At 20.0% G+C, this 24,506-nt stretch overlaps 2 protein-coding genes across 7 annotated transcripts; both read left to right on the forward strand.

Annotated features, from left to right (window-relative positions):
* The first annotated feature begins 714 nt into the window (after window positions 1–714).
* On the forward strand, window positions 715–5,778 carry Eb1 (microtubule-associated protein RP/EB family member 1). 6 transcript variants are annotated; one of them, XM_011498744.1, is made up of 7 exons: window positions 718–812; window positions 1,772–2,043; window positions 3,230–3,434; window positions 4,245–4,313; window positions 4,692–4,780; window positions 4,868–5,023; window positions 5,282–5,778. In XM_011498744.1, the coding sequence occupies exons 2-7, from the start codon at window positions 1,777–1,779 to the stop codon at window positions 5,339–5,341; spliced, it is 846 nt and encodes a 281-aa protein (XP_011497046.1). In that variant the 5' UTR covers window positions 718–812; window positions 1,772–1,776; the 3' UTR covers window positions 5,342–5,778. The 6 variants fall into 6 exon arrangements, with proteins under 6 accessions (XP_011497050.1, XP_011497049.1, XP_011497046.1 ...); XM_011498745.1 differs by having other exon boundaries at window positions 4,695–4,780; XM_011498746.1 differs by having other exon boundaries at window positions 4,260–4,313.
* A 2,455-nt stretch (window positions 5,779–8,233) lies between these two features.
* LOC105361704 (uncharacterized) lies at window positions 8,234–23,369 on the forward strand. The gene is made up of 9 exons (XM_011498955.1): window positions 8,234–8,538; window positions 14,321–14,495; window positions 15,507–15,661; window positions 16,196–16,288; window positions 17,298–17,447; window positions 18,307–18,495; window positions 19,421–19,573; window positions 22,883–23,081; window positions 23,362–23,369. The coding sequence occupies exons 2-9, from the start codon at window positions 14,345–14,347 to the stop codon at window positions 23,367–23,369; spliced, it is 1,098 nt and encodes a 365-aa protein (XP_011497257.1). The 5' UTR covers window positions 8,234–8,538; window positions 14,321–14,344.
* Window positions 23,370–24,506: the final 1,137 nt, after the last annotated feature.

Below are 24,506 nucleotides of genomic sequence, written 5' to 3' on the forward strand. Positions count from 1 at the left end.
ACGGAATATTTCGAACTTCTTTTATTTATATCAATGACTTTTTCAATAAAATACATTATTTAAAGTTATTTAATATAATTTATATTAAATAATACAATAAAAAATATAATTCAATTTAATTTGAATATATACTATCAACCAATATTGTAAAAAATAATATAAAAATTTTAAATGTATAAATACCTAATAATTTTCTTACTTTTTAATTTTATTAACATTATATACTTCCATATTATATATTATAATTGTTTATATAATTTATAAAATAAAAAGTCTTTAAGTTTATGTGCCTAATATTATCATTAATTCGAGGCGGGTTTATTTACAAGTCTCGATGTTTGTTGCTTAAGTGGACAGTATTTAAGATATTTGATAACTAAAACAAGTATCATTATGATCAATATATTTAATATTCAATAATTAAAAAAAAATGATAAAAAAAATTCTTTTTCCCTCTTCGTAATATTTACATTATCGTCTTTATTTTTTAAATTATACTAAAAGAATAAAAGTGATTTATTTTTATTATGAAATAAAATTATATATGATAAGACATATCATCAACTTTTTTTTATATAAAAAGATCTTATCTTAAATTTGTTAATACTTGGAACAATTATTTAAAATATTAGCGCATATAATGGGAGCGTATCAATGTAAGGCTTTAAATGCGCAGAATCAGTAAATTACATGAATTATCTTGGCAACACTACATCGCTACCGTGAGTTGCTAATTTGGATTTCTTGTAGTGTATTAGGAAGAAAGTTAAATATCACGTTAAACAATAAAGAATCTATAAAATAATATCTGGGTAAGTTTAAAAGAAAACTCTGATTTATAAAATAACTTTTTGTTTATTTTATATGATTTATGTTTTATTTAAAAGCTAAAATATCTAAAAATGTATATGTATTTCCGTTAACTATATAAGCCTATAGACGGAAATTCAAATCACTCGCAGACATTTTTCAATTTTTACAAAAATTCTTGACTGATTAAATTCTATTGCAGATAAGTTTTAAGATGTGCATACATGTCTATCCAGCATGTGTATTTAAAAAGTGAATGCACTATGTACAAAATAATAATACTATTTTATATTTTCTCTCCCTTATTCCTCTATTGATCTGTATCTTCTTTCATCCTCTCTTTGACATGTGTATATTTAGTTGTCTCTCTCAAGTCTTTGATGGACAAGGATGCATCTTTTATGTAGGGTTGTTTTACGCCATATTCTGAAGGATTTTTAAGAAAATAAACGTGGTTAAATATTCGGATATTATTTAATTTTATAAAATTTTTAAAATTTTTATGACACTTCGAAATATCAATATCAAAGAAGACATTAATTAAATTCGAGTTCAGACTGGTAAACGAGAACATACAATAAGAAATAGAAAATAAAATTCTTTTTAAACTTTTTAATTCTTAGATGAATGTTCGATATGCATTTATATGAAATATTTATTTAATGATTGAGATGTAATGAATATAATTACGTAGTAAAGTATTCATATTGATAAATTTAGCTGTTTATATATTTTGTAATGTAAATTATAGGTTGTTTAAATTTATTATTTTTTATTTTATTAACTTAATAATTTTTCGATTTCTGTAAAATAACATAATAAATATAACACATATTCTTTAATATTTAATGCTATACAATAATATATTATAATTTTATATCCTAATAGCAATTATATATATTTCAATTAAATTATTTGTTTAACTTACAATGACTAATTTTTCTTCATTGAAAATTTTTAGTAATCATGGCTGTCAATGTTTATGCGACAAATGTAACAACTGAAAACCTCAGTCGTCACGACATGCTGGCTTGGGTTAATGATTGTCTACAATCATCATTCCTTAAGATTGAAGAACTTTGTACAGGTGCAGCATATTGTCAATTCATGGATATGTTGTTTCCTGGTTCAGTACCATTGAAAAGAGTTAAATTCAAGACAAATTTGGAACATGAATATATTCAAAACTTCAAATTACTTCAAGGAGGATTCAAAAAAATGAATGTTGAAAAGGTAAGGTTTTGCATTTCCAAAGAAATCCTTCACAAAATTTATAAGAAATACTTTAAATTTATTATAGTCATAAAAAGTGCTATTTGTATTATATTATCATGCTCAAAGCACTACACAAATGGTTCAGGTAATACCAGTGGACAAACTTATAAAAGGCCGTTTCCAAGATAATTTTGAGTTCCTTCAATGGTTTAAGAAGTTTTTTGATGCTAACTACGATGGCCGCGAATATGAAGCATTTGATGTACGCGGATGTATTCCTCTGGGTTCTGGAGTTGATGGCACTCATAATGTTTCAAATTCACAGTTGGTACTGCTTCCAGAGAAGCAACAAATTCAACAGAAGCATATTCAACAGGGAAAGCCCATACCGCGACAGCAAATGAGTACATCGATATCTAATTTAAAATAATGTTATATTCACATGCACTGCTTGTTGCATGTTAGCTTCTAAATTTCATAGAGGGAACAGTTTTAGAGAACTGTATTTTATACGTATATATTTTCATTTTTATTTTAAACGATTTTAACAAATAATTTTACATGTTCTATATTATTTTCTGGGTATAAAATTTCCAAAATTAAAAATATTTTTTTATATAATATTGAATCATAGAGGAATATTTTCTAGCTCTTAAGAATTAAATAACTATATTTTTAATATACGCTTTAATTTTATTTGTAAAATTTGTGTATCTGTGCGTACATCTTTGTGCTTATGCATATGCATATACATATCAATAGGTCGACTTTAATCTATATATTTTATTTTTAACATTTGTTTTTCAGTATTAGTATATACATTCATTTACATTTTGATCCTAGTGTTTGGATGTTTTGTTTTCTAATTCTTTTTTGTTGAAAAATTATCGAAATAGACTTCTTCAAATCCAAATAAAATATATAGCTATATTTTAACGAATAACGATTGACAATGTTCAGAACTTTTTTATTCTGCTTTATGTTACTAAGACTAGTTGTGTTGATGACTAGTTTTACTCCATTTATCTTACATTCAATTCCAGATATGAATCTACTATATATATATAAATAAATAAATATAGATTTGAATGTTTTAGTATTTGTATTCTTAATTATTAATATTACTTATCAGTTCTTTATTTAAATTTGAATCTACTTTTATTTTGTTATGCTGTATTTTGCGAATATCAAATACCATTTCCAGGCTGTACCAATAGATAAGCTGGTCAAGAGCAGGTTTCAGGACAACTTTGAGTTTTTACAATGGTTCAAGAAATTCTTTGATGCAAATTATTCGGGGACAGATGTGTATGATGCTCTAGCTATGCGAGGAGGTGAACCAATGGGTAGTGGTGTTGGATTGGTAAAGAGAGCTACCTCAGTGCCATCTAAGCCAACTACTAGGGCCGGTACAGTTGCAAATAAAATTTTATTATTTATAATTTATTTTTATAATCTATCACTTTAAAAGAAAATCTGAATTTAATTAGAAATTCGAAATATTACCTATTCATAATATTGAAGGAAAACTCAACAATAAATTGATCAACAACTAAATTATCTATTTTTTTGTATATTATTCGAACATTAAAAATAATCGTTAATTTATATAATATAAATCATAAAATTTTAAATATTCCTGTATGTGGGATTAAAAAAAAAATATATATCACTATAAATAGTAATATTTTAAAAACAATAAAATTGGAATAGTTTAGAATTATAATATTTAATTTTCATAAAATGTATTATAAATTTAATAATTTTCTATTTGTAAATCAGAGGAAAATTTTTTTATTTTACTAAGTAATCAATCATATCTAAGTAATGGAATATAATCTATCTTCAGAAAAAGTTGATTGCTTATTGAAAGATATAATAGATGTCAGAAAATAATTTTCAGAGGTCATGTAGTATACATAATAGTTTATTGTCTTACTTCAAGTATGATACCTGAATTTAATAAATATTAATGTAGTTTGTGATATTATATACTTTAAACATGTTTTTTCTCAAATTTTTGTGTTATCTTCTTACAAATATGAATAAAAGTAAAATAATTCAAAACAAACATAAATATATATAAAAAAAAGTTTATGATTTTAAATAGATTTATTTATAATATATAATATAATTTGACTTTTAATAATATATTTTAAATAATATAAATAATATAAGTTTTTGTTAAAAATTTTATTTTATTATGGGTTAATTCATAGAACAATTCATCATAGGTGAAGGACTACCATCTTCGGTCCAAGTACCTGCAAAAACTGTTCAAAAGACTAGTAATTATTATTTTGATTTTTTTATATTTTTTTTTTATTTTTTTTATTTATTTATTTTTTTTTTAATTGAATACACATGCATATGCATAGCCTTTTGTGCACGCATGACTGAGCGTGCGCGTATTTATAATATTTATATTTATCTTTAAATTCTTTTAATATTTTCAGTATTTTTTAATTTATAACAATGCACTTTGCATGATTCATGTAAGCATGCCAATTTAATCTTAGTTAGTCCATATAATATATGTTGCCTATTAGTTACAAATAATAATTAAAAATGCTTATGAAATATAATTTGGATAGTAAAATCAAAATTTTATTATAAAATAATTACAAACTTTAAAAATACTTTTTATAAAAATTTTATTCTTTTAGTAGGTAAAGTTCAGTCAAACCGTGCACAACCGAAAATTGGTCTTGGAAATCGTGGAGACACAGGAAAAATTGATGAACTTAGTTCTCGGGTAAAATAATTATTCTTGAATAAACTATATTACATAAAATTAAAAATTGAATAAATCTTTGTAATAAAATTAAATTGTGATATATAGATAATGGAATTAAAAATGACTGTCGATGGCTTAGAAAAGGAAAGAGATTTCTACTTTGGAAAATTAAGAGATATTGAAGTTATGTGCCAAGAATGCGATAATAGTCAAAGTACTTCAATTATACAAAAAATTTTAGAAGTCCTTTATGCAACTGAGGTAATATTTTGAACTTCCTGTTTAAATACATTTTATTGACACAAACTTTCATTTTTAGTTTTCAATTTTATATTAATATTCATTATAGCCCTTTACACCTTTCAATTAAGTAAATTATTTTTTAAAAATTTATCTCATTTATATAAAATTATATTTTATTATTGAATAATTGACTAGTAGCACATAATGTTTTATCTTTAACAACATTAAGAATTTAATAAATTAATAAAACATTAATAAGATTCATTTCACTTTTAGGATGGTTTTGCACCTCCAGAAGAAATTGAAGGAGACGACCATGAAGATGATAAATATTAACTGAATCAATTTTTATGATTCAAATAAGAGTTAAAGTGGAGCGATAGAGTCAAGTCTGTTTAAAATCAATATTGATGCATGAAACATTACTATGCTAATTGAGAAATCGTTCAATGTTTGCACACTTTTTCCTTTACTTCATTATATTTTGATAAATCAGTGAAATGTATGTTTAAAACATAGGTATATTACCAATAAATCAGGCAATAAAAGTTTGTCTCAACTTCAGAAACAAGAAAATATATTTATTAGTACAAATTGTTAGATATACCATTCAAATAATTACTTAAAACGAAAATTACATGCATGACAACTTTATTAATGTGATTATGAATCTGTTTTTTCTAATTCTAATATTTTTACATGTGGATAGTCTTTTTAACACATACCTACGTTATACTATTCCAATTAAATCATGTAAAATAAACTTTTTAATTTGTATTCAACCATTTATTCTTGTTAGGTTATTAAATAATTACATTAAAGAAAAGATAATGGATTTAAATGAAAATACCCAAAAATCTGTTTAGTAAAATATTCAACCTACTTTTATTATATTTCTTATTAATTTTATAAAAATTAAATAGAAAATTATGTTAATTTCAATTTAATTTTAATAGCAAATTAAAGCAAGCAATAGTAGATGTTTTCATTTGTTTTTTCTTTCAACTCATTCTGTAAAAGGTGGTAAACTAAATATCTAATTTTACATTAACGCTTGTGATTGCAAAAAATAGATTTTACCACTTGATTTATTCAATGACTTAATACACTAATTATAAACAATAGTAGTAGTATATAAATTAAACTCATTTCATTCTGTACAAAAGTTTTAAAGTGTTTTAAAATATATATTTTTTCAATTAAAATTTTTTTTATTAATTTCTATAATTACTATTCACGAAAAGTATGAAATTATCTTCCATAAAAATGAATTATTATAAAATAATCAGTTTAAGTAGCTAAAAATTCTTATTTATACAACAAAAACAAGAGTACATATTTGTATTCAATGTGTATTTATTATTAAAAACTATAACAATAAATGTAGAAATATCATTTGGTTATATATACTTTAACATTAGATTATTTTTATCATTATTGAATATAACCATGTAGTTTTTTTTAAAATACCTTCCAGAAATTAATATATTAGTAAATGGTTATTATTCTCTTCTTAACTATAATGATAAAATATATTTTATTACACTTCAATTCTTATGCTTAGAAAATAGTTTATTTAAAAAATAAAAATGGAATGTGTATGAAATTTAAAAATAAGGAAATTAAGTTTAAAATTTAATTAATTTTCTTTACATATATTTTTAAATATTTTTCAATGTACGAATTATATTGGAATACTTAATTTTTATGGATAGAAATATTTTTATTTAACTTATTTTGAGAATGTAATTATGAATAATATAAAATTAATTTGAAAAAATTTTGTGATAGTTAAATAAACATTCTTAAAATATCTTCTAAGAATTACACTCTAAATTGAGTAATATGTTAATCACTAAAATTTTTTAAATCTTTATTGAAAACAGTAGAGGAATGTTTAGAATTAAAAGGTAAAGGAATCTGTTTGATCTGTTTTCATATCTCAACTCTTGATATCACAACTGATTATTTGTTAAATATGTAATAAGCTATATTGTAATTTTCCAAATTTAATTTATCGACATTGTTATTCTAATTGGTTTATTCTCTTAATCTTATTTGTTAATAAAATCATTTGTAAATCAATGTTTTTCAGTACTCATGCTATTTTTATTTTAATCTGCAACTATTTAATAAAAAAATAATTATATACAATGTTTTAATGAATTTTGTAAAATATATTATTAATCTAAATGGCAATTATCTAAATACCTTTTCTACATTTTAATATATATAATTATACAAAAAATATCAGATACTTAAATTAATAAATTTTTTAATGAAATTTGAGAAAATAATTAAATTTCCTAATATAGGAATTATTAATAAATTATTTAAAATAACTAACTATTACTATTGACTATTCTATTTAGAAAATAATATAAATATTATTATATAATTCATATTTGATATAAATAAATTTTCAGAACTAGAGTTTACACAAGTTTAAATTTTACATGAATAATTTAAATATCAATATAATAATTAAAAAGATTGAAATATGAAAAATGAATTTAATCTAACAAAATATTTTAATAGTTTGCAATCCAAATAATTAATTAAAATTAATTTGATAAGTACTATTTTTCTTTCTGAAGTTAAATTATTGTTTGATATAATTTTATTTATTGATAAATTATAATATTTTTATGAATTTAATCCTTTATTTTATTATATTTTCAAATTTTGATAACATTTTTTTGTATAATTTAGATTTACCATTAAATGCTGAATATGCATAAACTAATCATTTATAATTTCATAAATCATCGTAGCAAAAGATATATCATGTTTCAAAGTATTATGATATGTTCAGTTGTTAAAAGCTACGATTTATATCTTTATTGTAGACAAATTTTTTGTCATTAGGGTGATTCTAATTTTTCTTATTCGTACAAATATAAAAAAAATATATAATTTGGGGATCGATTTCAAAAGAAGTTCAAATTAATTCAGGTAACTTATCAATTAAAAATATGCTTGCTTATATAATATATAAATTCTATTTTTAATATATGCCTATTCATTTATCAAATTTAATTTTTTTTTATTTATGTAAGCATGAAAATAATGTAATTTATTTTTCGTGAAATTAATGGTATAAAATACTATAACAATATAAATTAAAAAAATGTAATATTTTATTTTGTTGTTCTCCGAGTAGTTACATACAAAATAAGAAGGGGGTTTAGGCGCGAAAAGCGTTGGATCAAATCGGCTTCAATCAACTGCTTGTGGCTCATAACGTAAGTCCCCACTAGTCGATCGTGGCTTTTTTCATATTAAACATCATTATATTTCTATACGCACGCTTCAATAGAATGTTTGTTTAAGTTAGAAAAATAAGAGGGGAAAAAGAAAATACCCCCTATTTTTTAATTCAGTGATTACATATCTTCCAAAGGTTATGATAAAAACTGCTTTTTCGAAATTCAGATTCCCAATTACTCAAGCAGTAGCAAGAGTACAAAATCAAAGCAGTTCAACTCATATTTGCTACATGGAACATCAAAATATATAATAGTCTACAAAAGGTTTTTCTATATATATTTGTTTTCTACCCATTTTCCTTTAATATATTTTTATGATTGCACATATATTTTCAAGAATTATATTCACAAAAAATGACATGTTAAATATTAATCAAAATCAGTTGCTGAATGTAAATATGATTTCACGTTTTGCTAATCTTCTTGAGTAAAACATCTGTTATATTTCATTAAACTGTATACAATTGTTATTATACATAATTTATTATAATTTTACATTATTTTTAATTTCTAATTATTGCTAATTATTCATTTTGATATTTGAGTAATTATGTACTATTTAACGATATTTCAGAAAAATGTATTAAAGTAAAGTTTCTAGACATTTAATTGAATGAAAAATTTGTAATTAATAATAAATCATTTTAACTAATTTTAACATAATATAATAACGAGTGTCTTATCTATTTATAAATTATATCCAATTAATAATTAATAACTAATAGTTATTAATCATTCATAATTAATTCATAATTAGTTCATTTTTGTTAGTTTAAAAAGACTTTTAAAAAAATTACATTAAATGTAAAATTAAATGGAATAAAATTAAATGTAAATTATAAATTTACATTAAAATAATATATATACATAATTTTACAAAAATTGTTGAAAAGAAGTTATCAAATATTGTCCAAAGTCATTGTAATTTAAAATATTTGCAATTTCCCTCCATAATTCGTTAAAAATATTTCTATATTTTTCTTAAAGAAATAAATGTAAAAGAAATGTTTAATTGAAAATGAAACTATACCTTTGCTATTGAATAAAATCTTGCTCTGATTAAATATATAATTTATATAAACACAATGTATTTTTTATACATGTATTTTACTTTATATGTATATTTGTTTATAAAATTATTAGGTAATTAAATTATTTAAAATTAAATAAATATTTTAAGAATTTAAATTATATAATTGATTTGTTATCGATATCTTAATAAATTAAACTCATTTTTATTTCATAATATTTCTTAAGACTTATAAACAAGCCAGAACTAGGCTATTTTAGTTTATTTAGTATGGTAAATAGTTTTTACAAATATGAAAGTATTACATAATATGCAATATTATGAAAATTGTAACTAAAAAGAGAAAAATATACATAATCACGCTAAAACCTAATATAAATTAAAAATTAATTTGTCACACTAATTTAAAAATACAAACATGTATGCAAACATTTTAATAATATACGTTTTAATGCTTTTTATAATTTATTGGTAAAATATAAAACTTAACTTTTAAAACCAATTCGTAAGTTTTGTTATAATTATTAAATTTTCAAATACACGTGTATTATTTACTGTACAAATAAAAATTTCAATTTCATTTAGATTCATTATTAAAATAAGTCTATTAATAATTTTTATCTATTCTAAGAATAAATATTTAACCAGCTTCTTACATGTATAATTAATTAATTATTTGCTTATTAGTAATAGTTAAGTTGTACTTTAAAGGAAATATTTATTGAATCAGTTTACATTTTAGTAAGAAAAAATATGAGAAACAGTGAAAAACTGAAAAATGAAATGAGATCATTAAAAAAGGATTAAATGCTGTTCAGCTAATTAATAAGCATCGTTATTTTTTTATTTTGTACAATGGTATCATTAAAATCTAATGTTTTATTATTAATATTTTTAACTATAAAACAATTATATTGATTTATTACTTAAACAAACATTATATAATAAGGAAATTTCAATATTCTTTAAATAAATTAACTCACAGTAAATCTTATATTAAAATTTTAACTTTTTTTAAAAATAAAAATTAAAATTGTTATTTTCCGTTCACTAAAAAAAAAAAAAATAAATAGAAAAATACAAAAATAAATATTGTTATTCTTACATTAATATATAAAACAAATTTTAAAATTTATATATGATTGTATAATTTTCAATACTTAATTTCTACGTAAAGTTAACTTTTTTAAAGATATATATTAAAAATAATATTAGCTTTATTATTATTTCATACACAAGTATTTTTGTTAATCATCCTTTATCTTTAATACATGTGTATGTATTATAATTATTTAAGTTTTTTTTGTGTAGCAAAACTTGTTTATATTCATTTGAATATTTTATAAAACATTCGGTTATAGTCTTAGCTGAAGTCGACTTAAACAAATTTTATGATAAGAAAACGTGTAATATAATATATTATATAAAATTATCTATGCATTTATCTAATATTCGAAATTATTTTATTTCCAACAGAAATATATTCCACAAATTTCTGTTTTATCAATATAATAATGATTAAGTTATTTCAAATGAAGATAAAATCTAAATTTACTATATCTTTTATTTAATTTAATTTAGACAATTTTAAAAAGAACAATTTTTAAAATAAAATATTTGTTATACAAAACATGATAATACGATAAATTTGTTATCGTGCTACACATAAAAATAATTGCAAAATACTCAATAAAATTTTCGATACATTAAAATGGATATAGATAATTAACTTTCATATTTCCTATGATACAATTATATATGAAATAATTAAATATTAGAATAACATATATATTGTAAAATTTACATAATGTATAAAATTATATGTAATTTTTTAAATTATCAATTAATACATTAATATTAATAAGATAAATGTAATTATTTGTTACATGAAATTTGAAAGTAACAATTTAGCTTATGTTTTAATATAATTAATACAATACTGTGTGTATAAAAAGAATTATATATATAATTTAATAAGGATCTACGAACAAATAATAAACAGCTAAACAACATCTATGGATTTTTTATAAACTTCAAAATACACTAAATAAAAATAAATTATTCATAAATGAACTAATTTAAGAAATTTTAAGAATATTCTTAATAAATGTTTGGTTAGTCCCGTATTTATGCACGTACCCATCGCATACATCCAACCATGCAATTTAAAAATATAAAAACTTTTACCAATTAAAAACAATATTTAATTCGTGCAAAATATCTAAATAATTTTTTTAATTTGTGGATTAATAAATAATAAAAAATATTAAAAAATATTGTCGCTTATATATTAGGGTTGATATATAAGAATTCATACTTTTAACATAATTAAAAAACATAACATGCATTTATTAGTAATGGTCGAATTTTTTAAAATTCTCAAGTATATGTGCCACTGTAATGTACAAGTTTGTATTTAGATAAAATACATTAATTAAAAGAATTTCATAGTTATACAATGAACAAAAAGATTGATGACTGCGAAATATTGAAGATAAATTAATAAAAAAAGTTATAAAGAAACCTACATACACTTTAAAAATTTAAATATATTTTATTCAAGAACTTAATAAAAGTAATATATGTAAAAAAAATTTTTGACACTATTTTTTAATTTTATATCTTCATAGAAAAATATATCGAATGTAAAATTATAGTAGTTATAATATTAGAATACTATTTATTTTAATTTTTTACATAAATGCATAAATTTTAAACAATTTCATATACATATCAAAAACATAATTCAATGTAATTTTCCAAATTATCAAAGAAATAAATAAAGTTAGTTAAATAAAAAATATTGCATAATATTGAAAATCATTATGATTGAAAAAGCAAGGTGATAGCTAGAATACAAGATAAAGTTTGTATACTGATACGTACAAAATTTTATTATAACTAATAATTTAATTATTACAAATTAAAAATAAAATTAATTTAAATGTAGATTTTCATAACATGAAAAAGTATAAGCCTTATAAATTTAAAAGTGAAATGTGTTAAACCATTTTATGATTTGTAAAGTATCATGAGAATAGATAAGATATATTATAAAACTAGGTGAGAGTTATTATAAATTTCTTTTTTTCTTAATCATAATTTTCATAAAAAATTTTATTTATGATGTTCGCAAATATTTTTTGTTCAAATTATAGATTCATTTTCTATTTATATTGATGATTTAATCTTAAAAAATAAAATTCTATTTCTTCTTAAATAAAATATACTGCGGTATATTTAATTACCAGTATTTTATTATCACATTTAATTTTTTAAATAAAGCCGCATTTTCTTCATTTAGGTATTAGTTATCTTATTTAGTATAAAAATTGTAAATCATAAATATTATTGAAAATGTAAATTTACAAATAAAAATTATAGATTGTTCAAATTATATTAATATTGCTGCTAACAAATATATCTTTCTTGTATTCATATATTATTAATATTTATTAGTAACTAAAAAGATGCAACCAATATAAATTTATTGTGTTTCAGAATTTATAATTGAATCAATGATAATAATTATATTTCTAATAAATCATCCCATCGAAACAATAATATTTTATATTCTGGTGCAGATACATATTACTCATATTTTTATAATGCTGCAGTTCTAAAGTTTGAAAAGATTAATAAAATGAGGTCGTGCCTTTTTGATACCAATTATCAGAAAACTTCGTTGATTATTTTTTTATAAACTGTCATTATCGTTTTAATTAATATATGTGTTCTAAAAAACTTTTATACAAACATTTTATTTGAATAACAAAAATTACTCTAGTAATTGTAAACTAAAGAATAACAAATTCATGTGTCAAAACAAGTCAATCTTTATTTTAATATTATTAATAAAACTATCTACTTAAATTGGTTGGATTAATGTAGTATATATTAAAATAGCTTTTAATATACAAATTTATATAGAAATAATATATTAATAACATATTATTAATCATTCAATAACATTTATTGAATTATTAATATAAATAAGTGATTTGTTTTAATTATTATTTGATTAAAAATTTATTTAAAATGAAATATATAATTTTTAAATATTTAATGTAAGACATATAATGCTATGTAGAGTCATATAATTGCAATATTGATATATAATAGAAAATAATTATATTTTTCTAATGAGCTACAAAACATTTAGTAAATGACAATAAAGCAATATGCATTAATTTCAGAATGTTCAATTGATTTTTGAAATATAATTTATTGAGAATTTAAAAAATTAATTTTGTATAAGCACAGATTTGTAAATTATTTTAATTTTGGATAATCAATGATTAAGCTTTTTATAGGATAATAAACTTTTTAAATTTAATATTATGTAAAACAATATATTAAATGTATTATCGTTATTATGAACCTATAGCGTTATTATATTTATAACGAATATATTTTATACAAAATATTCTTTCAATCAATTACAAATATAGTTATGTTAATTACTTTTATGGATTTCTTTCGATTTCATTTAAATAATTTATACAAGTATTTCGCATAAAATGAAATATTCATAACTTATTATATCAAAATTTTCACTCTTTTTAATTGACATCTCATAACCTGTATAAAATATGGGTTTTATACAATGCGTGTGATTTTCAATTTTCATCATATTATCTAATTTACATCGTTATTTAAATATATATATAAATCTTCGGATCCACTTTATGTTTGTAAATTAAACACACTCTAAAAATTTTTAATATAATTTTTATATAACATTAAAGAATATTTTTAATTTTATAATTTTTTTGTAAAATCACAATTTTTTTATAATTTAGTATAATTATAAATATAAATATTACTATTTTATTTTATGTATTTACATAAACAAATTTCGAATTTAATATTTATATTTGATGTATAATAAATGAATACCTAATTATATAAATTACATCAAATGTATGGCGTACATTAAAAAAAAAACCTTTAAAAAACCTTTTATATAAATTTTATTTATACTGGGGTATTATTTTTACATACTTTTTTTTACAGTTACTAATTGGTAAAGTGTTGAAGATGAATAATTTTAATAATACGATGGAATCTAGTTTAAAATCAATAGCGCAAATGTCTATTGGACAAGCAGTTCTCAAGCTTGCAGATAAAACATTGTATATTATTGAAAAGTCTGTACAGTGGAGTCTACCAACTCAAGACATAGCTGCAGGTAATACAAAATTTAATTATTTTCAACTAATCTTTAATTATGGTAAAATTTTAATGTAGTTTATAGTTACAATAATAAAAATATGTAATCGGTATAATTGAATTAATTTACTTAAACTGTAAGTAATCAGTATTTAACATTGTTTACGAGTGATAATAAGCTACGAAAGTAAAATAAAAAATTTGTTTAATATTTATAAGACTTCTTTCAATGATAATTTAATATTCGGATATCTTTTATATAGTATAATTTATCAAGGATCCCGCAGTATGTCTTCGTTTTATATTGGAAATTCTCATTAGATCCTAATCACTCATTCTAAACCTTGCGTTTAAATAATTATTTTTTTAAATACCAATGTAGTGTCTTTCATATGATTGAAATTCGTTAATAAAAGTAATAAAAAAAACAATTATATCAACATTTGATGAAGAATAATTATGTATAGTTTAGATTTCATTCGTATCATATATAATTGCATCTTGTATTACAAATATTTATTATTTAATAATTATTATTATTCATATGAAAGAAATACAGTTACGAACCAAATATGATTATTTAAAATACGTTAGCAATTATTATTACTCAATTGGTGAGTTAGAATTGAAAATACTATTTACTTTTATTCACAAAATAATTCAGAAAGTTTTCATAATCGTATTAATCCTATTATTTTAATGATAATGTGCAGTATTTCTCAATTTATGAAAATATTCTTATTCTATTTCATACCTTGAATAATTTAGAATGACTCGAATTTTGAAACAATAAAGCAATATATTAATCAACATACAGAAAAAATCACACACACACACACACACACCAAATTACCTTGTTAAAATCAAGTTTATTACATTGAAACATAATTTCTATATTTGTATTAAATACAATATTTCTCAATTTTTTGACAGTGATATTTATGCAATATTATTTTAAACTATTACATTTCTTAAATAAATTAAATTTATTTATTTATTATATGTAGTTGTATAGATTAATTTGTTACAGAAGTAAATGGCAAATCATTTGGCAAATTCGAATTGGTGAGGCCACTTCCATGGTTTTTATTTTTGCCAAGTTTGATTATATTACGTATATTTCGGTTTGGTCTCAATACTGTTGCTGGCATACTTGGATATACAAAAATTGAGCCTTCTGATATGGTACACTTTATAACATACTACCATATGATATCTAAAAAATAATTAGTATTCGAGCAAATAAATGTATCATTCACTTATATTCTTTTATTATTGTTAATTTTTTAATTTCTTAAATACAAAATTATTTATTCCAAATAGTTAGGAGATTGAAGTAAATTTTAATTAACATACGTTGAAATTGTGAGTTACTATATTTTATGTACAAAGTAAATTGTACTTTTTGCAAAAATAATATAAAAATAATTAAAATTTTTGGAAAACTAATAAATATTCTATAATATATAATATTGTTCAAATTTAATTTTTTATATATAAGCATTTATTATTAAATAATCTATTATTATAAATAATATTAATACGTTGATACAAGTATTATAAATAAATACAATTAAGTATATCTTTTAAGAAAATTCGAGTTATAATTACAGTTTAATTTTTTAATGTTTAATATGCGATAAAACGATAAATAATTTATAAATATCATTAAGGAATTTCTTATTTGTATATTAAATAGATATAAAAATTTAATTTCAGATATTTATTATACAAAAAAGTCGCAGACGTGTAAGAAATATAAAAATGAATGGACTTCAGATCATGCGACAGAAAAAAATTCCAACTGTAAAGGTAAAATTCAAGAACTTTTTTCAAACGTTAGTCATTTTAGTAAAATCGAATAATTGCTGATCAACTAAAATTATAATGTATGTAATTTAATAGAGCTTTATAAAATATTAAAATTATATTTAATATGAATTAATCCTTAAGTAAAAATAAATGAATGGATAATATTTTTAAAATATTGAAATTCTTTGAAAGAAAAATTAATAAATTTCTCTTTTATTAATATACAGTAACATTTTCATTTTACAATAAACATGTTTTTGTCGATTAATATAAATATATATTTCTTCATTTATTTAATTTGAAATGTAACATCATGATTATTAGTTTTTTACATACTTTTATTGCTTAAATTTCGTATATTTGCATTCTGGATCTTTAATTATCAATTTTTTAAATAATATTTAAAATAATATTTATAATAGTTGGTACAATATATATACATATATATATATATATATATATATATATATATATAAATATAATATAATAAACAATATATAAAATAGCATTGGTAATACAATACCAACAAAATACTAGGTTATATTATTTTTTTGTTAAGATTCAATTAACAATTTCACAGTTAAAAAAAATCTTATTTACCTGTAATGAATGGATTTTTTAAAGATACTTCTTATTGCAGTTTTATTATATTTGAGTATGTTGATTTAGATTTACATTGAAATTTATCATTTAAGAAATTAACATATTAAAAATTTGTTTAAGATAGACTTTGTGTATTGGTACCATAAAAAAAAAATAATAAAGAAAAAATTGAGTTATTTTAAATCGTACGATATCTTAATTGAGATAATATTGAAGACTATTACTGATATAAATATATAAATTGAATAAATTTAATAATCCAGCAGTTAATCGATTCTAATTCATGACAAAAGTTTGTATGGTGTAATGTCTATAACGTAATTAGGCGGCTAAGAAAAAAGTCCTTGAATGATCTTGAAATAATCCTTAAAAGCTCGATAAATACGTACCGTGGTGATGGGTGTAGGATAGAACGATGACTATAAAAGAAGCAAGTAAGAACCTGGCTAATTCATTAAGATTGATCTTATCTACATTGTCTTGCCTGGACTCCGGATCTAAAACATCTCCGTCACCGCCTCCGACCAAAATTAAGGTCTCTAGCATTCTCAATACGGTAAGTTTTCCTTCTCTTAATTCTTTGTTTCTTTCCGTTTAATTCCTTATATTTTATATTGTAAAATATGATTTATTTAAGAATTAATTTTTCTATTTATATTATAATTTAAAAATTTATTTTTGACAAGTTTTGTATTTATTGAATACAATAAAAATTATTATTCAGATACATACAATTTGTTTGCATAAAAGCTTAATTTCATTATTATTTTATAATTATTATTGTCAAAGACATTATTTTATGTAAATGGGATATTAGTAATTAAATTTTAGAAAATCAAAAGATACTTTATAATTATTTCTAGATAGAATATGCAAATGTATTTATCTTTTACTTAGAAAAAGAAGTGTATAAAATATAATGTATAATATAATGTTGATGCGTTACTAATTGTTTGCATGTTTAATAATTTATTGCAGATTGTTAGGAACATGTGCACGACCTTAAAATGTTACCCTATTATATTTTTTCTCATATTAAATTTAAGATCTACTTAGTCTTTAACTACATTTAATTGCATGATAATCTTTTATTTACACTTCTTTTTTTAATATTTTTTCTATTTTTTTATTTATTTTATTGGAAATATAATTTCCAAAATTTGAATATATTTTGGCTAATTAATTTTTAATTATATTATTAACTTTAAATAATATTTGAAAGAAAGAATTCGTTCTATTATTTTTATTTCATTTCATTATTACAAAATATAATATTATTATAATATAATATATAATATCATAATATAATATTTAATTACTTCAAATAATTATCCACAAAGTATTGATATATATTAATGGTGCTTAACCATCTCTAGATATTATAAAATATTAATTATTATAAATTGAGATTCTAGACTCAACTTGCATCAAAAGAAAAAAAAAGAATTGAATCAACTTTATTAAGCCCGATGCCTAGGGATAGTAAAAGAAAATATTCAGAGATTAGTTCAGAAAATTATTCAGAAAGTGAGTCTGATGATGAACCATTGGTTTCGAAAATTGAAAAAATAACGAATGAATTTGGCAGTGACAAAGATTTCTGTGTATGTATTTTATAGTTGAACCACTTAGTATATACAAATAATTTAAAATTGGTATTTTAAATCAATAATTGAAGTTTCAAATTTTTTAGACAAAAATAATAAAGGTTTAATTATTCCATAAAAATGATCATATACGACAAATTCTTTTAATTAATTTTTCTCTTTTACTGGTCATATTAATGTTTATTGGCATTTTTTTTTAATGTTACATTGAATATGATATATATGTATATTTTATATACATATGAGTAGCCTTTCACCTAGTATATAGGAACTGTATAATAATATATAAAATAATATATTAATAATAAATAATATATAAAATATTTTTTATCTTTGTTTTATTATGTACGAGTTTCTATAAGAATAAAAAAATATTGGATTACAAATAATTACGAAGATACTAAACTAAGATCGTTATTCAATTTATCTTTAATTTTTTAAAAATATTTTATGTTTAATAAATTTATAATCTATTATTACAATGGTAATTAAAAAAAATAAACAGTGAAAGAAAATTATTTGTATAAACTCTATTGATATTAAAAATATATAATTAGTAGACTAAAACAAATATTCGTTTTAATGCAATAAAAAAATATTTTTAAAAATAAGTTAAAAAATATTATTTCAATTTCACAACAAAATGTAATAACTGAATAAAAATTATAAGTTATATTATAGATTTGAATTATTTGGTATTGAGATACATTACTTTTAAATAGTTAATTCAAAATGATATATATATATATATATATATATATATATATATATATTTAATTTGTTAAATACTTTAATTGTAATTATTTAAAGATTTCTGATATATAATATCTTAGAAAATATAACATTTAATTATTTAGATTTGATTTTGAGTTAATGAAAATAACATTTTAATACGTTCAATAATAATTATGTTTTTTGACAGCCGATCGAATGTTCAACGTCTGATGATAACGAATTTTCGGAATCAGAAGTAGATGTGAGCGTTTCATTAAGTGAAGCGCAAGATCTGCAGATAGAGAAAATGTGGTGTGGCAATCCTGAATGCAGAGATACATTGTGTAACAACCAACTGCACGTAAAGCACTCTATTAAGATTGATAAATAGAAGCTATAGTCTTATTTCATTGTTAATAATATATGTTAGTACCATGGATTGATAAAATTTGATTTTAATTGTTTTGTATACTGTTTGTTATTTCTAGTTCTATTCTCAATAATAGTTGTAAAAACTTATTAAATTATTTTCTCGGTTTAAAATACCGTTTAGTTTTTTATATGTACATCATTGAATTGAAAATTTAATTTTAATTATATAGTTAGTAATATAATTAATAATTATAATTATATTAAAATATTTATAAAATAATCTTTATATTAATAAATAACAATTATTAAACTTAATAGATTTTGATTTTATAGAAAATATAAAATTCAAAATGCTTTTAAACCTTAAATATATTTATGATTATTTTATTAACATGTAAGTCAATATTTTTTATTCTAAATTTAAAAATAATTTTAAACTATAACAAAGCGATTATTTTTCCTGATTTTAGTTAAATCATGTATATCTATTTATGTTTCCCATCTAGAAGCGAATTTTTTGTTTTAAAAGCTCAGAATCAGAACAGGTCCAACTATATAATACATAAACAATGTACATATAACATTGTATTAAAAAAATTCTTAGTATACAGTATTTTAACTGTAATTACTATTATATTACAATTTATATAAATTTATATAAAGTTATATAAATTGTAATGTATAATCAGTAATCAAAAAATGCTATGAATAATTATTTAGACAATGAAGAAAATATTTATATTTCACTCAAATAATATTATTTATGTTTATAAACATTTTGTGTAAATAAATGAACAATTAATTTAACTGCATGAAAATGCTTAAACAATATTTTAATAAATATTAATAATATTAAATAACTTTTTACTATTATGTATTAATTCTTTTATGTATTTGCTTTTTAATAGATTTTATTTATATGATTAGTACTAGCTTAGCTCGATTTCAAGTAAATAATAAAAATTTAAAACAAATATTATCCATCTTATAATTTTACATAACTACTATCATATTATAAATTGTATAAATAAAATGAATTTGTATTGCTATTTAAAAAACTACATAAAAATACAATTGGAATCATAAAAATTTGCTAAACATTGAATACAAATAACAATCTATGTAATGTTATTATACATTACAATGTAATAAAATATGCAATCAAACAACAGAATCAAGCATTTAATAATAGCATTTTATCCATGTAAACATAATTAATTCTTTATTATGTAGTTTAAATAAGAATTTTAGTTATATTTAAAGATTTATAATTAATAATTCGTTAATTTATTGTATTAATGTTAAGTATTTAAAAGTAAAAAAATTTACAAAAAATAAAATTATACAATATAAACTATTTTAAGAATAATTCAATATCCAAAAACATATTTGTGTAACACATTTTGTTACTTAATAATTATTTTTTCTAATTATATCATTAATAAATGTTTTAATATAAAACATTATTTATATTTTCATTTTGTAATTAAATACTTATAGTATTCATAAGATTTAACTCAAGTAATTAAACGTGGAACAATTATGAAAATTAATTTATTTATAATATAACTTATAATTTATGGTATTTATGTCATTTTTTTACAATATCTTAATTTTCATGAATAAAAAATTATTAAAATCTATTCCATTACAATAAATTATAAATCTATACGTCAAAAGTAAAATCAACATTTAAATTAAAATCAAGGCTTAATCCACTGTTTGAAATGTATGATTATATAATATTCGTTATTTAAGTAAAATATAATTAAATCGTATAATTCAATTATAAATTAATTTATAATTTTTAATTTCATTTGTATTCAATTGTATTTATTTGAATTAAACTATACTCATGATTCAAATTGATTCAAATAGAATATTTATGGTTTATTAATTCTAATAAAGGACCATATGTAATAGATTTAATTTTCACATTGAATATAATATATTTTGTATATTTAAACTGTGTATACAAGACATTAATTTAATAAATTCATTTATAATATATTTTTCTACGTGCGTACATATTCATTTCACATTGATTATTTTTTTATATTTAATGGCTGTCTATATAATTATAATATTAAAGAATTTATAATTTATGATTATAATACGGAAAATAATAATACACACTGAAGATATTAATTTCGAATCTTCACTGTAAAACTTCTAAGCTTTTATAAAATTCATTGAATTTGACCTTTAAAGTATTATAAACTACAAATAAATCTTACTTATAAAAAACCTTGAATTTATATTTATATATAATATTTATAAAGCATTTATAATGAGTTACTCTTATTAATTTCAATTTTTACTTTCTGAAATCTAAAAGATTTCATGATTATTTTTGAAAATAAATAATGAAGATAAAAATTTTTTTTAATAATATTTCTTCAATATAATTAAATGAATCAATAAAACCAGCTTAAAAATGCTTTTAAATTTAATTTTAACTCACTTTACTATACAAGAAACATTATTTCTATGAAATAAAGTTTTGAAAATTATTTTTATTTTAAAATATTTTTAAAATTATAAAAAAATTATATTTTTACTTATACAATTATTTTACAATGATTGTAAATTTATATTTCATATGAAAAATAGGTATGCAAATCTTAAATAGATATTTAACAAATAGCATTACCTTTATTATATTTAAAGATATATACTATGTAGTACTATAATTACATTGCAAATACAATTAACAATTTAATATCATTCATTTCTTGATATTATATTAAAGGTTTTTAATTTAAATTATTATACAAAATCAATAGAAATATGTATAAGAAAACTAAAGACAATTTTTTTTAATGAAAAATAAATTCGTTTAAATTATTTATATTACTAATAGGAACATTTAATGATCATTTGTTTCTATTTAATAAACCTTCATTTTTTTCGAAGTCATGTGAATAAATATTGTAATTATTTATTATGAAATAACTTAAACACTGCAATAAATTAATTTGAATTAATAATCGTAAATATTCTTATGAATTTATATATAATTTCAAATAGTAACTCGTAATCTTGCACACAATTAATATTTTATTATGAAGACAATTTTGATTAAAAAAAATTTGCTACTATGGTTATTTATATTTACAAAACCAGTATTTATAATATTTATATTATATATATATATATATATATATATATATATATATATATATTAATTTGTAAGACTGGTTAAAAATATTTTAATAAAAAAAATAAAGCATGATTGAATAATCAAAAGAAATATAAATTTTGATAAATGTCACATGAATTTTTGTTTTACGTGTAGGTGAATCTGACTACTAGGAGACCTCGACCTCAACGATTGATCACATTGAAGCGAATAAACACGTCGGAGAATTTTATTATAACGGCTGAGAAACCCATTGCAATATCCAACGAAGTTGACAACGAACAAAACATCACTCATTACTCATTTAATAATTGGAAAAGTGCATCTACAAAAGTCTTATTTGCCATCGATAAACGTAAGTTATATATTATATCTAGCAAAAAGTATTATAATCACAATAAAGCTCTATACTTTTAAAACATTGTTCTTTATATTTTTATAAAAAGCTATTTCTTGTTCTGTTACACACATAATCTTTTCTATATAAAATGCTTATTTAGTTTATTTATTATGATTTTTTAAAGAAATTCTATTATTTTTTATTCTATTATTATTTATATTCTATTATTAATATATTAATTTATTTGTATTACTCTTTTGTATTACTCATAATTACTCTTTAGATATTATTTCAGTTATATAATCAATTATTTAATTTTCTATGAACATTCCAATGCAGTGTTCAAACTGTATAATAATAAAAGACTGTGTAACATGGTAATTTGATCAGAAATTCTTGTACATATAATAAAGACTAGTCCACAGACTATTTTAATTATATATATATTAGAAATTTATAGTCTGTATTAACTATGAAAATAGTATTATTACAATAAAAGACATCCATACCTTCTAAACAAGAAAGGCCTGAATTTGTTCAGAAAGCATTAGAGTGCCAGCTGAAGAGTTATATCTATTATTAAAGAACCCTACAGTCAAACACATTCAAAAGCCTCGTGAAAGCATTTAATTGTATTCTATAACTTTAATGTATCTTCATAAAAGTTTCACTGACTTAACTAGATAGTCTCTACAATATACTATACTCTTAAATTTGTAATTCCTACATCGAACAGTACAATTCTAAAATGTATCAGTGATTACTGCACTTTTACCAAGATATGGGTAAGTAAAACTGAAAATAGGAAGTTTCACCATTATAATCCAATCAACAGTATAGCTTGGGTTTCTAAACATCGAATCAAGACGTAAACTCATTCCCATTAATATTGATATAGACATGTGAAAAACAAATAAAATACAATAATGAAATACATGCAATGTTGTCACTGTATTGTAATATTATAAATATTAAAATATAAATAATAAAACACAGCATAGCTACAAATAACTGCACTAATAAATGCTAATCATAAATCACCAGATGCTAGGAAGCGAGTATTTGAACAAGATGTATCATCAATGGTATTATTACCTAATATTTGTGTGCTAAATTGGTTAATGTAATAGAAAATCAAATCTACAAATTATGTACTTTTTCATCATACCATTAAATCCGCTAAAAACTTCCAAATCTGTTGTTATATATTTTTCTAATATGATAAGTTTTAAAAAGTTTAAGAATTATTTCAGAAGATAAATAAATAGAATGTGTTCATAAAATACTATACTTTCAGCTTTAAAGTAAATTAATCTATTTTATCATATTCTAAATACAGAAATTTTTAAATGTAAAAAATCTATTAAAGATAAGCATCGTCGCTACCATTTAAGAACAAATAATATAGTATTAATATTTACAATGCACAATAAAAATCAT

This window comes from Ceratosolen solmsi, unplaced genomic scaffold, assembly GCF_000503995.2.
Source record: "Ceratosolen solmsi marchali unplaced genomic scaffold, CerSol_1.0 scaffold30, whole genome shotgun sequence".
Taxonomy (NCBI): domain Eukaryota; kingdom Metazoa; phylum Arthropoda; class Insecta; order Hymenoptera; family Agaonidae; genus Ceratosolen; species Ceratosolen solmsi.

Bases quoted from the DNA above. Each gene is read 5' to 3' on its own strand.
- Eb1 (XM_011498744.1), top strand. From the start codon at position 1,777: ATGGCTGTCAATGTTTATGCGACAAATGTAACAACTGAAAACCTCAGT. The intron at 2,044-3,229 runs GTAAGGTTTTGC...TACCATTTCCAG, and splicing joins AAAAAATGAATGTTGAAAAG to GCTGTACCAATAGATAAGCT. The intron at 5,024-5,281 runs GTAATATTTTGA...TTTCACTTTTAG, and splicing joins AAGTCCTTTATGCAACTGAG to GATGGTTTTGCACCTCCAGA.
- LOC105361704 (XM_011498955.1), top strand. From the start codon at position 14,345: ATGAATAATTTTAATAATACGATGGAATCTAGTTTAAAATCAATAGCG. The intron at 16,289-17,297 runs GTAAAATTCAAG...TGATGGGTGTAG, and splicing joins AAAAAATTCCAACTGTAAAG to GATAGAACGATGACTATAAA. The intron at 19,574-22,882 runs GTAAAGCACTCT...TTTTACGTGTAG, and splicing joins TGTGTAACAACCAACTGCAC to GTGAATCTGACTACTAGGAG.